This window comes from Gopherus evgoodei, chromosome 2, assembly GCF_007399415.2.
Source record: "Gopherus evgoodei ecotype Sinaloan lineage chromosome 2, rGopEvg1_v1.p, whole genome shotgun sequence".
Classification (NCBI taxonomy): Eukaryota; Metazoa; Chordata; order Testudines; family Testudinidae; genus Gopherus; species Gopherus evgoodei.
The window spans coordinates 261,846,811-261,861,538 of NC_044323.1; the positions used below are offsets into that span (position 1 = coordinate 261,846,811).

Consider the following 14,728-nt stretch of genomic DNA (forward strand, 5'->3'; position numbering starts at 1 on the left):
GGCCCTATGTTTTTATGCCACTTTCCCCACCACAGTACTGTTCTGGGGCTGTCCTGCTTCCAGAGACTGTTTCTCTCTCACCTCTTGCTCTTTCTCTCCCTTACATTTCCAAACAACACAGAACAGTATATTTTCTCCCCCATCCCTCGGCTCTTCCCTGGCTGTTTTCCTGTTTGTTTTGGTGGATTTTACCTCTGCTTTGACAGATTGTCCAAGTTGCATTAGTCCCCCCACCAGCCACCAGCCTTTTTGTTTTAGTTTTTCCGAATGCAAGACATTATTTTTTTCTTTCAACTCAACATTGATTCACTCAGTGTAAATGTGAAATTAAGGGCTTTATTTATTTGCAGCCAATTGTTAATGGATTTACTTCCTAGCATTTCTCTCACTGCTGCTTGTGACCACCCACTCCATCCTCTCTCTCATAGTGAGTCCCAGAAGTACAGCTCACACAGCCAAGACTCAGACAGAAAGAATGAACCAGACGGCTGGATTTTCCCTTTGATTCATCCTTCCCTTCTCTTTCACCTGATGCTCCAGCACTCAGCTTCCCTTTTCAGACACCCTTTGTCAGTAAGGAAGGCGCTTAGTTTACTGTGAAAAATCCCCAAATCAAATCAATTACTGTTTACAAAATTAATGAAAAGCTGACCTGATTGTTTATTGACTCTTGAGACTGGCATGATTTAGGTGAGGGGAACGGGGATTCAGAAGGGCATTAACCATCAATGGTCTGAGTCTGTATAGCTCTCCCCTCACTACTAAATATGCCACACTCCAGCTTTGACTTCCTTGAAGGCCAGGCTAAAGTCTTTGTTTCTCTGTTAGTGTTGTTGCTGAATTTTGTGTGGGTGGGCTAGGTCTTGTAGATGTGAGGATGCAGGGCTTACACTGGGCTCTTACTCTGCTCCTGCCTTGCAAATATTGTGACATGCTAACTCACTTTGTTTTCAGTACAGTCTAAATTGCCCAGAGGCAGTTATATGCTAAGAAATTAAACATTATAAAAAGCCTCCAGTTTTGTTTTACATTATAAACATCCAATGGCTAGACATTGAAGCTAGACAGATTCAGACTGGAAATAAGGCATATTTTGTTAACAGTGAAAGTATTTGATCACTGGAATAATGTACCAAGGCTCATGGTGGATTCTGTATCATCACTAACAATTTTTACAAATAATTTGATTGTTTTTTCTAAAAGATATGCTGCTCTAGGAATTATTTGGGGAAAGCTCTATAGCCTGTGTTATACAGGAGGTTCGACTAGATGATCACAATGGTCTCTTATGGCCTTGGAATCTCTGAATTTTGCAAAGTTCTAAAAATCAGGGTAAACAAATTAATTTGCGGTTATTAAAATAAGCCTGTGAGTCAGGGTGTTACCTTAATGAGGGGATCATAATAGGCTATAAAGGAGTAGAAAGTATGTAATGTACTGCCTAATGTCCTTGTGACCAACTTCCGTCCACTGGATATGTAATATCAGAACTGCCCTCGGTGGTCTGAAAAGATATACACCATAATATGACAATTGTCAGTGGAGATTCTCCTTTAGTTCAAGTCATAGGGGTTACCTACTTTAAGAGCAGGAGACCCGGAATTCTCTCACTGCTGATGCCTATGAAATCAATGTATCGGGAGTAGAGCCTGGTGAAAGGTTTTTTCTTCATTAAAAAAAAAACAAAAAAAACATGCAAATTTGGATTGACTGGCATTTTGCAGATTCATATAGAATTTACCAAATTGTTTAAAATAACAAAAATTCTGAAAATTGTAATGTTTCATAACCCAGTTATAGTCAGTGAATAAAAGCACAGTTTGGTATTCATGATGAAATCTATACATTAGTTAGAAAGCTAATTACATTTAAAACATATATAAATTCATAGAAATCTCATCCCTTCATTAATGACAAACAACCCAAGGACTCCTCCCTGTAAGGAGTACAAACTCTGGCATAAAGCTGAAGAAATCCAAATAGAAAGGGGAAGTTTTGTGGTAAAGCTATGAAATGTAGGTTCCTTATTTTTTCTGCCACAAAAATGTGTGCAGGGAGCCTACAAAGATTATATGTTTTTCACTGATAATATACTTTCATGGTTTAGAGAGCTCAGTTTCCATACATTTTTTTATATAACTCATAAAGCTACTGTCTGTATCACAGTGTGAAAACATCTGTTTTTGGAAAAATCACTAACAATTCCTGTAATGATTTGCAGCCTTCTGAACTCAGCAAGGCCACCTTCAGACAACTCCTGAGCCCAAAGGATGTTTGAAAATTCTGGGCATACTTATGCTATCCAGCTGACTGACAGTCTTGACTCCCAGGTTCTAGTTTTGATTATCACAGAGTCGCTGTTTGACTGTCACCTTGGGCAAGTCACCAAGGCCAACACTTTTAAACTTGAGATCAACTCTTTATTTAATTAGCTTAGACAGTCGCCTGATGTGCAGAGGTGTTGAACATTCACAGATCCCAGAATCATACAATCAGTGTAATGAGATCTACCTGCCTCACATGTATGTGGTGTGAGGCTTTTAGAGCCTTGGATGAAAGGCAGCCTATCAACGCAAATTACTATTTTTACATGCAAAGGTTTAGCTTCTCCTATTCCCTCTGGCCATCTTTCCACACTTCTGTCCTCCACCCAAATAGCAAAAGATGTTAATAAGAAAATACAGTGGCTCTGTAACTGACAGCAGGACCCAAAGAGTGGGGCAGACTGCAAGAATCTGCAGGTTCTACACGTTTGAAGTTTCCACTCATCAGAGGTGAAGAGAGTTATAACAAACATTTCAGCAATACTGCCCTGCTGCCGCTGCCATCTCAAAACATGTCTGAGTAGTGGGAATCCATCTTAGTTCCTCCTGAATGTCCCTATTGACTACCCTGCTTAGAGATCTCTACATTGCTATCCACAGGCATAGGACCTGATAGGCCTAGCAAGAGCTTATTTTCACAGAAGCTAGTAAGTGACTCAGGGACTGTTTTTATAGCAGAAGTCAGGATTCTTAGCTGTCAGATCTAGCAGCACAGCCCCTACCATGCCTCTTTTGTACCTCTATTAAAGCTGCCGTATTCATAGATGGGTGGCAAACACCATCAGCCTCTGAGCTGACTTTCGCTCCTGCTTAGTCCATACATGGAAGCAGGGTGGGGAGAAAAATCTTCCTGCACTCATGAAAGCTTCTACTGGTCCCCAGTGGCTCCATGCATGACAGAAGGTTTTCTGGGTTCACCACTCTCCCAAGCTTTCTGCAGCACATACTTTCCCAGCAACTGCTGTCAAATAAGGGACAATACAGGGGAACATTCAGTTAAAAAAAAAAAAAAAGAAAACCACACACAAAACAGGGTTGATGTGTAGCAAAGGCCCTGCTTTTGGCTGCTTACATAACAACAGAATACACACACAATGATAGAACCATGATATTAGCAGTAACATAGTCCTTCTGGGAATATAGTTACCTCCCAAAAAATAGGCTGAAATTTAACAAATGAGAAGTTTATCTCTCTCTTTTTTTTTTTTTTTTTAAAGAGACAGACTCCAGGAAACACTGAGTTTTGTTAACATTTCCTTTATCAAAAACCCAGTTTTTGGTCCATGAGAAAACTCAATGATTTTGAATAAAAACAAATTGAAAAATAGGTCTGTTTCAAACCCTGCAAAATTGAAAGTATTGCAAAAAAATTAAATTTTGAAGCTTTTTTAAAAATCAGCTCTAGTTATTGCAAATATACTCTGGGCCAAGTTGCCCCATTAAACTTTTATTGCATCCTGTATCCATGCTTCTCTATGCGTAGTGTGTGTCATTGGGCAGAGCTAGTGCAGCTGGGTAATGCTGGCAGATTTGTAGGATCACCACCGGTTTTCTCACTGCCTAGATTAGCCTCGGAGAGGGGATAAAAGAAGCACCTGAGCAGACTGGTTGGAATAGAGCCCCAGGAGGACCACCATCCTCTTTTGGCACAGAGGTAGCACTACTAGATCAGAATTATCTCTTGCAGTATCTAACTTCTTCCAGGAAGGAGGAACCAAGAACAGCACTTGATAGCAAGATTGGGTGTCTTTCCAAAAGATATGCTGTAATTCAACCACAAGCTGTTGAACTAGATTCAGGAGCTACTGGGTGAGATTTGTGGCTTGTGTTGTGCAGAAGGTCAGACCAGACAATTATAATGGTCCCTTGTGAGTCTTAATCTGTGAATCTGTGAGCAAGATAATTAGACTTAATCTATGGTGGCTTTATGGGGCAAGAATAAATAAAACTTGTGTTTAAGCCCTAGAAAGGAACGTATTGCCTTATTATTTTGCTAGACTACGTGATGTTTTTAAAAAGTAAAATGTGAAGAAATACCATCCCAGCAGTCAAAGTTTAAGACTTTGCAGAGTAGCTGTCGTGTTAACATAGCTTTGCTTTTTATGTTACTCTGCTGTTATAAATGTTTGGTTCAATTAACTAAATTCCTTCAAAGCAATTACCAGAATGACAACATTCCCTCATTAAAGCATATTAAGATCTGTAGTGCCTATTTTTGCAGCTGGTAAATTTTGGCTCTTCAAAAGTTGATACTGGACTTGCTCACGATGGGCACCAGAATGCATTGCTTAGATGGGGCAAGCAGGATCATTTTCATCTGGCTTTATCTACAGAGAAACAAGAAAGACAATATGATACAATCTTTCAAAAGACAGACTCGCTACTTTGCCATTTGTCTCCCAAAGTGGTAATAACAGAGGGAGAGCACTAAGAACTGGAAAGAATGATTACAGCTCCCTTGCTCTGTTGCAGCTTTAGCCTTTGTTGCTCTCTGTTACAAGAGCTCACTCTGTTATGACAGAGGAAAACAAATAACATGCTGTTCATTGTTGCTCTGGTTGAAGATTCACACTGCTGGAGACGTTCACAGAATCACAGAAATTAAAGATAGAAAAGATAAGTTCATAATCCTGCCATTGCAGGTTTGCTCCCAGCAGTATATTGATTCATTAGTGCCTTCTATAGCTGCGTTTTACGTGAGGCAAGTAATGGAGCTTGTTCCCTGTCCCTTGGGATACTGTTCCACAGGCTAGCAGACCTCACTATTAGCAAATTTCTCCCCCAATGTTCAGCCTAAGTTTTCCTTTGCTTACTTTCATCTGATGACTCCTATGTGCCTGGCCCTTCTTCAATTATTCCCCTGCCATGGGGCATACATCTTTCACACACAGGGGTGGCTCTACGTATTTTGCTGCCCCAAGCACGGCAGGCAGGTTGCCTTCGGCGGCTTGCCTGCAGGAGGTCCCCGGTCTCGCGGATTTGACAGCTTGCCTGCAGGAGGTCCACTGAAGCCTCAGGACCAGCGGACCCTCGGCAGGCATGCTGCCGAAGGCAACCCTGCCTGCCGCCCTCGCAGCGACCGGCAGGGCACCCCCTACAGCTTGCCGCCCCAGGCATGCGCTTGGCATGCTGGTGCCTGGAGCCACCCCTGTTCACACACTTGTTGTTTGTGGTCATTTCGCCCCCTCGTTACTGTTTAGTGAAACTATAACTTTTTAAAAAATTATTTCTGAGTCGATCTCTTCTGCTTCTTAAACACTTAATGGCATTTTTCTGTAGGAAAGAAAATATGTCACCAATACTCTTCTAGTGGAGCCCATCTTCCTTGAGGTGCTGAAGTAGGGCTGTAGTAGTCACCACCAAAAAAACCTGACATTTACCAACAGTTGCCACAAGCAGTATCTGAAATAAACCTGCATTGCTCTGTTTAGAATAGGGAATAACAAAAAGAACTGTAACTTAGATACTAAGGTGTGGTAACTTGGTTAATGCAACTCACTTTACTAATGCACATTGTACAAGTGTTTCCACTTAGCATGCTTACTAAAGAGTATGAAATGTATATCATCATAATTAATACTTGGCAACTACACAGTGCCTTCACTCACCAAAGCATTTTATACACAAACTTACCCATTAGATAGGTAGGGCCTCCTTATGCCTTTTGAATATATGGGGAAACTGAGACAGACAAATTAAATGACTTGCACTAAGTCACACACTGAGTAAGAAACAGAACTGGGGCTAAAGAAAATTCCTGCTCTGTCCTGGGGTTGCACTGCCTTATTATCATACAGTCAGTCAGCTGATATTAACTCCTTTCTTCTGTCTTCTATCTTCTGACATGGAGCTCATCTGTCTCTTTCTGACAGATGTTTATGTGCTTGCCAGAAATATTATAGCTCTTGGAAAACAGGGCTGGCCCCAAGCAGCAAAAAAAAAAAAAAAAGCCACGATCGGCAGAACTTTGGCAGCAGCTCTACCGCCGCCGCTTCGTTTTCCAGCGGCAATTCGGCGGCAGGGACTGAGGGACCCTCCACCAAAGAGCCAGATGTGCCGCCCCTCTCCGTTGGCTGCCCCAAGCACCTGCTTGCTGCGCTGGTGCCTGGAGCCGGCCCTGTTGGCGAGTGTATTGATTATGAAACGGGGCGAGGTGCTGGTAACATTCTTTTTTTTTTTAAGCTAATTTCACTAAAAAACATCAAGTTATTTCAAAATTTTCTGTAAAATTCTGTGTTGGATTTTGAGCCATTCTGTGTTCAGATTTTGTTACTGCTCCTTTTGCTCTCTCAGACCTTTTCTACACTACTGTAGAATGATGACACTAAACTTGGAGGAGTGGTAGATACGCTGGAGGGTAGGGATAAGATACAGAGGGACTTAGACAAATTAGAGGACTGGGCCAAAAGAAATCTGATGAGGTTCAACAAGGACAAGTGCAGAGTTCTGCACTTAGGATGGAAGAATCCCATTCACTGCTACAGACTAGGGACCGAATGGCTAGGCAGCAGTTCTGCAGAAAAGGACCTAGGGGCTACAGTAGACGAGAAGCTGGATATGAGTGAACAGTGTGCCCTTGTTGCCAAGAAGGCTAATGGCATTTTGGGCTGTATAAGTAGGGGCATTGCCAGCAGATCGAGGGATGTGATCATTCCCCTCTATTCGACATTGGTGAGGCCTCATCTGGAGTATGTCCAGTTTTGGGCCCCACACTACAAGAAGGATGTGGAAAAATTGGAAAGAGTCCAGCGGAGAGCAACAAAAATGATTGCGGGGCTGGAGCACATGACTTATGAGGAGAGGCTGAGGGCACTGGGATTGTTTAGTCTGCAGAAGAGAAGAACAAGAAAGGATTTGATAGCTACTTTCAACTACCTGAAAGGGGTTCCAAAGAGGATGGATCTAGACTGTTTTCAGTGGTACCCGATGACAGAACAAGGAGTAATGGTCTCAAGTTGCAGTGGGGGAGGTTTAGGTTTGATAGTAGGAAAAACCTTTTCACTCAGAGAATGGTGGAGCACTGGAATGGGTTACCTAGGGAGGTGGTGGACTCTCCTTCCTTAGAGGTTTTTAAGGTCAGGCTTGACAAAGCCCTAGCTGGGATGATTTAGTTGGGAATTGGTCCTGCTTTGAGCAGGGGATTGGACTAAATGACCTCCTGAGTCCCTTCCCACTCTGATATTCTAGGATTCTAGGATTCTACTGGGGTAAGTCAACCTAAGTTATGCTACTCCAGCTACATGAATAACGTAGCTGGAATTGATGTACTGTAGGTTAATTTACCGCAGTGCCTACACCACGCTGTATCAATGGGAGATGCTCTCGTTCTGGTGGAGTACCGGAGTTGACCAGAGAGCGCTCTGCGAAGACCCGCTAAATCGACTCCACTGCATCCATCGCAGCAGCGTCAATCCCCATTAAGTGTAGCCAGGGCCTCAGATATAGCTCCCTTAAAAAGGGGTGTTATCTCAGCAATGGACTTGGCTCAACTTTTTCCTTGTTCCTCAGATTCAAGTTTCATTCAAGCACTGAATTCATCCAGGCTCCAGCTCAGTTATCCCATAGGATTTCCTCTGTTTGGTGCTTTCATCAGCAAGAGCTCTCCCAAGCATGGGCTATAGAACCTGCCATATGATTTCATCACTCTCCAGGAGTGTTCAGCCCACACAAACCTGTCACATACAAGAGGGGTTGCAATATTTGTTCTGCATATTTTCAGAAAGGAAAGTAGGAAAGAGTTACCTGGGAGAGCCACGCTTTAGGGATATGTCTATTTTCCTCCCCTGCTGGACTGTACTGAGCCCACTTCTCCATATGGTGCTCGCTCAACAGGGACAGGCTGGCAAACCTATCAGAGAACAGTTCAGTTCTTTCTTATTTGTTTCCTTCTGCATTTGCAAATTGCACTCAACCGAAATAGAAGCCTGTTATGTCCTAGCTCCCAACCTACAGTATTTCAAAGTGCCCAAGAGAGTCTGACACTCAACTCCTATCAACCTTTAATTGGGGTTGGTTGGCTTATTCCCTTAAGTGCTGTTGAAGCCATTTTTAGGAACAGTTGGCCTTCTCCCATCTCATTTTACAGTCACTCCCCTACCACTCCCAGCCCTTAATCTAAACAGGACCTAGAGTGTTGGGGACTCTCTCAGTAACTTGTCAATGTTGTTCTGACTACAGGCAAAACAAGTGGGTGCAAGATGTCCCCTGCCCTGTAGATCTGCACACCACCCCTACAGCATTTCTAGCTCCTGTCAGAAAGAGTTCAGGTTTGGTTGAAGTCGCTTGTAAAGACATTTGCTCTTCATGTTTTGTTTAGGGAAAATTCTCCCTAGTTCTTTCTGATGGGAAATGTAAAGTGGCACAGTTACTGTAGTTTCAGAAATCCTGTGACTGCCAAGTCTGTTCTTAGCTCAGTTGTGAATTTGCCTCTGAAAAATACATACAGTATAGTTTTGTTCTTTTGTTTTTCTAGTGCCACAATTAATCTCAATCCCATGTGTGGGTGGCTGGTTTAGCCATAATACCAGAATCTGGATGTAATGGTGTTCTGATACCAAGGCTCAGCACTGCTGTGGAGACCTGCTAAATGAGCCTCTCATTATGTATTAAATAAATCATGGACCTGTCCTAGACGTGTAGATGAACATCCTGTGTATTTGCTGGTGTAATATGGCTCCAGAAAATGTTTCAGTAGTAAACTACCATTAGCATTAAATGTCATTTATTTTGCATTAGAAACCTCCAGAGCCAAAGATAAACAACGAAGACAGAGTACTAGTAATAAAGTGCCCTGGCTTGCAAAGTGCTGAATGCTTCTAGCTTCTAATGAAATCAGTGGAATTCAGGGCAAACAACACCTTGCAGGTGATGCTCAGCACCTCACAGGATTGGACCAAAGGTAACAGTTGTTAAGCAGAGCTATGGAAAAAGCTTGACTACTTTAGGAATGGTTGAGAAAGTACAATATATAGATGCATTATGTAAAGCAGGGGTTCCCAACACAAAATTCTTATAAACATTGAAAGGGGAACATAATTTATAAAAGAACCTAGGGAGATGTTTAAATGATTTCAGGGCAAATATCGGGCAAAGAATCAAGAATACTCTGGGTCAGATCCTCATTTGGTGTACATCGGGATAGCTCCATTTTACCCAATTTACACCAATCTATACAATCTATATAAGAACGGTATATGATCCAGGCCTTCTTTTTCATTTGTGAAGCTAAATAAACCGTAATCTTCTTTTAATTCTCAGCAAAAAGAATATATGTTTTTAGGAGGTTGGCAGAGAGAAAAAAGCATTTTGTAACCCTATTTGTATTATGTATGTTAATTCGCAGGCAGGCTACCAATTCCTACAGGAAATGTGTTTACAGAGAGGAAGTCAGTTAGGAAAGAGAGAGAGAGAGACGCCCACTTAACCTTTGGCACATATATTTCATCAGGCCAGCAAGAGGGAAGTACAGGAGCAAACAATATACCCAATTAATTGGTTTGGAAGCATTTCAAGCAGCAAAAAGCTCACACAGATGTTGATCTGTTTCAGTGCTAAGAAAGTGTTATGAATATTACTGATTCAGGGCAGGATTTTCAAAAGCACCTAAGTGCTTTAGAAGGACACTTCACTTAGGTGTTTTTGAAATCTCCCCTTCCTCCTCCTGAGTCAGCAGTGCTAAAGCAGCAAAAATATTTCTCATGACCAGTGAACAGGCATAAAATAGTTAATCTAAGTATTTCACAGATTTCCTCCTTTAGTAATTTAGACACTGAGAACTTGATCATGGAAAATGCTGAGCATCAGTTTGATCCAGCAAAGCATTAAGCACATGCTTAACTTTAAACATATGTGTAGTCCCACTACTGGAACTGCATTGCTGGATCATAGAATCATAGACTTGTAGAACTTCTAGGGACCTCGATAGGCCATCTAGTCTAGTCCCTTGCACCAAGGCAGGACTAAGGATTATCTAGACCGTTCTTGACAAGCATTTGTCTAATCTGTTTTTAAAAATCTCCTATGACTGAGAGTCCACAACCTCCCTAGGTAATTTGTCCTATTGCTTAATCTGGTCCTACAACGTGCCTGCAACCCCTCCCAGCTTGGTATTGTCTGCAAACTTTATGAGTGTACTCTCTAAGACATTATCCAAATAATTTATGAAGATATGGAATAGAACCAGACCCAGGACAGCTCCCTGCGAGACCTCATTTGATATGCCATTCCTGCTTGATTGTGACCCATTGATAACTGGTCTAAGTAAACTTTTCCAACCAGATGTGCACTCACCTCATAGTAAATTTATCTAGACTATAGTTCCCTAATTTGTTTATGAGAAGGTCATGTGATATATCTCAACTTTAGTAAGGCTTTTGATTCTGTCTCACATCTACTGCTTTCCCCTTATCCACAAGGTTGTTACCCTGTCAAAGAAGGATTTTAAGTTGGTTTGACATGATTTGTTCTTGATAAAATACATGTTGAGTGTTTCTTATTTTCTTCTACATGCCTACAAATTGATTATTTGCTCTTTTATCTTTCCAGATACCAAAGTTAAGCTGACTGGTCTATAATTCCCTGAGTTGTCCTTATTCCCTTTTTTATAGACAGGTGCTATATTTGCCCCTTTCCAGTCCTCTGGGATCTCTCCTGTCCTCCATAAATTCTAAAAAAGATAATCACTAATGACTCAGAGATCTCTTCAATCAGTTCCTTAAGTATTCTGGGAGGTATTTCATCAGGCCCTGCCAAGCTGAATATATCTCACTTGTTTAAGTTAAGATTGTTCTTTACTTATTTGAGCCTCAAATCCTATAGTCTTCAGCACCTTGCAGGATTGATCCCCAAATATCTAACTATGAAAGAGCTAGAAAATTGCTGATCCTTTTTTCACAATTTAGGATCTCATTCTGTGAGGTGCTGAACATCTATAACTTCTGTTAAGTCAATGGTGATTACAGGAGCTCAGAGCTTTTCATGATTAGATCAGTGTGACCACCTGTACAATAAATGGAACCAAGATTTCAAAGGCACATGATCCCAACCTCCAATTTACACTGATATACCTGAGAACTGGAGTTAGCCCCAGGTGTTTGTGTGTGAAAAGAGGAAAAGCAATAAAACTCCAACCTATGGGTTCACTTTCTTCAGTCTGGGCACATTTTGATCACAAAGGCAAGTGAAATAACCATAGAAACCGAAACTTCTCCCCCCACACACCTCCCCAAAAAAGCTAGTTTTCCTCATATTGCACAAAGATTGCATGTGCTACAGCAATGCATTTTTTAAATTAACCTCATCCCGCTGCTTGATTCTTTTGTAGACATATTCAGGGAATGGTTTACGTGTAACGTATTTTCCGTCTCCTGCTGTGACATTGAAAACTCCATCTTCGTACACCACTTTGCCTCTTGAAATTGTCACAACTGGGAGCCCATGGCAGATCATTCCTTCAAATATATTGAAATTGTTGGCATGGTGATGTGTCTTTGCAGATATAGTCCTGTGTTTTCAAAACAAACAGAAACCCAAACAAATTACTATTATTCTTACACTCTACTCCAACATAAAGCAACAAGAAATGGAGGGGGAAAGAATTTAGCAGCATTATTAAACTGCAGCTTTGCACTATAGATCATGGAAGCCGCTGTAAAAATAGAATACAGCATTAACATTTTATTGAAAAGTAATTGCATTTCAAAAGGATAAAAAGGCGTTTCAAATGAAAGGGACTTTGCAGCCTTCAATGCAGAATTTTCCACTGCAAAGAGGTTAGTGTAAAAAACATCAGATACTTATTTTTGGACTTATCTCATGATTTAACAAATATGTCTACGTTCAAAATCACAGCCTGGAAAAAATGTGTCCTTTCAACCAAAGGGAGCTCGCAACCCCTGGTTTGAAAAGTTTGGTTCTAGCACGTAAGAGATTGAGAAGTATTAACAAGACAAGACCTTGGAGAATCAGAATATGGTAACGAATATTGGTCCCTGCTAGACTGACCTGGATTTGAACTGGTGACCTAGAGCTCAACACCACGTCCCTATGCTACGTTACTTTACTTGGGCTATGATAATACTACTTTGCACTTTTGTAGTATCATTCCTCCAAGGATATAAAGCAATTTATATTAATTAAACATCACAATACTTCTTTGAGGTAGATGAGCATTATTATCTTCAGTTTATAGATGGGTAGACTAGGAGACAGAACTAAGGGTACGGCCAGTGATGAGTTGCCAAAATCTTAACAGCCGGTTCCCTATAAAAAGTTCTGATTTAAGGGATGTGCCACAGTATGTATTTTTTGTACCAGTAGGGTTGCCATACATACATATTTTCCTGAGAGGACGACAATTTAAGAACCAAAAGGCCTGACATGTCCAGGAAAATACGGACGTATGCTAACCCCACCTAAAGTTCTTTTTTAAAAAGATGGGCCTGAACTAGAAATGAGCTCCGGTTCACGTGTGGATCTCTGCCACTCCCTGGGGTATGCAAGGGTGACCAGATGTCCCGATTTTATAGGGAGAGTCCCAATTTTGGGGTCTTTTTCTTATATAGGCTCCTATTACCCCTCCCACCCCGTCCCGTTTTTTCACACTTGCTGTCTGGTCACGCTAGGGTGTGCATATGTGTGGGTCCCAGCTGCTCCTTTCCCCCCTCATTGAAGCAGGTGTGCAGGGTTACTGCTCTGGGAACTGCAGGGCATCAGTGGATGTGGGGCCGGCTGCAGACAGGGGCACGGGGCAGGGCAAGCTAGAGGCGGGAGGTGTGGGACTGGCTGCAGGCAGGGCAGGGGATGTGGAGCTGGCTGGAGATAGGAGGCTGCAGGGTTGGCTGGAGGCAAGTGGGTGCAGGGTTGGCTGGAGATGGGGGGGTGTGAGGTTGGCTGGAGGCAGGGCAGGGGCTGGCTGGAGGTATGGGCTGGCTGCACGCAAGGCAGGGGGGTACGGGGCTGGCTGGAGATGGGGGAGGTGGGGCTGGCTGGCTTCGGGCAGGGCCACAGGGGGTGCAGCAGGGGCTGGCTGGCTTTGGGCAGGGAGTGCGGCAGGGGCTGGCTGCGGGCAGGGGATGCAGGGCTGACTTCAGGCAAGGCTGGGGATGCAGGGCTGGCTGTGGACAGGGCAGGGGGTGCAAGGCTGGCTGGCTTCAGGCAGAGCTGCAAGGGGGTGCGGCAGGGGTTGGCTGGAGACAGGGCAGGGGGTGCAGCAGGGGCTGGCTGTAGGCAGGAGGTGCGGGGCTGGCTGGAGACAGAGTGCAAGGCCAGCTAGCTTCGGGCAGGGGTGTGTGGCAGGGGTTGGCTGGACAGAGCAGGGGGTGTGGCAGGGTCTGTCTGCAGGCAGGGGGTGCAGGGCTGGCTGCAGGCAAGGCTGGGGGTGCAGGGCTGGCTGTGAGCAGGGCAGGGGGTGCAAGCCTGACTGGCTTCGGACAGGGCTGCAGGGGGGTGCGGCAGGGGTTGGCTGGAGACAGGGCAGGGGGTGCGGCAGGGGCTGGCTGTGGGCAGAGGTGTGGGGCTGGCTGGAGACAGAGGATTGCAGGGCTGGGCTGGCTTCGGGCAGGGGTGTGTGGCAGGGGTTGGCTGGAGACAGAGCAGAGGATGTGGCAGCGTCTGTCTGCAGGCAGCGGGTGCGGGGCTGGCTGCGGGCAGGGCAAGGGGTGCAGCAGGGGATGGAGACAGGGGCTGTCTGCAGGCAGGTTGGTGGGTACTCACGGGTAGAGATGCTCGGAGCATCCCAAGCAGTGGGACGCAGCCCATACCCAGGAGAGCAGCTGGGGATCCACCAGGCAGCAGCGGAAGCCCGAGGGCCAGGGGTTGGGGGAGCAGCAGCAGCAACAGGGCCCATGCCCAGGGCCAGCTGGAAGCCCACATGGCTCCCACAGCACAGCGCCCCCAGCAGCCAAAGGTGTAATTACATCACTTCCCGGCCAGAGCCCATCAAAGCCGCAGCGCCCCCTCACAGGGAAGTGGGTTAACAATCGGTTCTGAAACTGCTTCAAAATTTAACAACCGGTTCACATGAACCGGTTTGAACCATCTCCAGCTCACCATTGGGTACATCTACCCAGTGAGTGGTTGCAAATCTCAGAGGCCAGACCAATAGACTTGCACTCATGCTATGGCACTAAAAAATAGCTGCGTAACTGTTTGGGCTGGAGCTCTGGGTCTGAAGCTTAAGGAAGGGGAGGGGCTTCAAAGCCCAAACTCCAGCCCAAGCCACAATGCCTACATAACTATTTTTAGTGCCATAGCCCAAGTCTGTCAATCTGGTCTATTAGACTTGCTGTATAGATGAACCCTAATACGGGGTCCCCAACGCGATGCCTGCAGGTGCCATGGCGCCCGCCAGGGCATCTAACTGTGCCTACGTACTGGCCGGTGGACAAATATCCACCGAAATGCCG

The 14,728-nt window shown here is 44.1% G+C and overlaps 1 protein-coding gene across 4 annotated transcripts in view; it reads right to left on the reverse strand.

The window, feature by feature from the left end:
- Positions 1-257: 257 nt before the first annotated feature.
- DPYS (dihydropyrimidinase) overlaps positions 258-14,728 on the reverse strand; it is a 50,249-nt gene continuing 35,778 nt past the window's right edge. For 2 of the 4 annotated variants that reach the window (XM_030553688.1, XM_030553685.1), the window contains 2 exons: positions 11,619-11,826; positions 258-3,285 (listed from right to left, as the gene is read on the reverse strand). In XM_030553688.1, coding sequence (XP_030409548.1) covers positions 3,193-3,285; positions 11,619-11,826 — 301 coding nt within the window. In that variant the 3' untranslated portion in view covers positions 258-3,192. Of the gene's footprint in view, positions 4,652-8,066; positions 8,173-11,618; positions 11,827-14,728 lie in introns of all 4 variants that reach the window. The other 2 variants (XM_030553686.1, XM_030553687.1) reach the window with 2 other exon arrangements.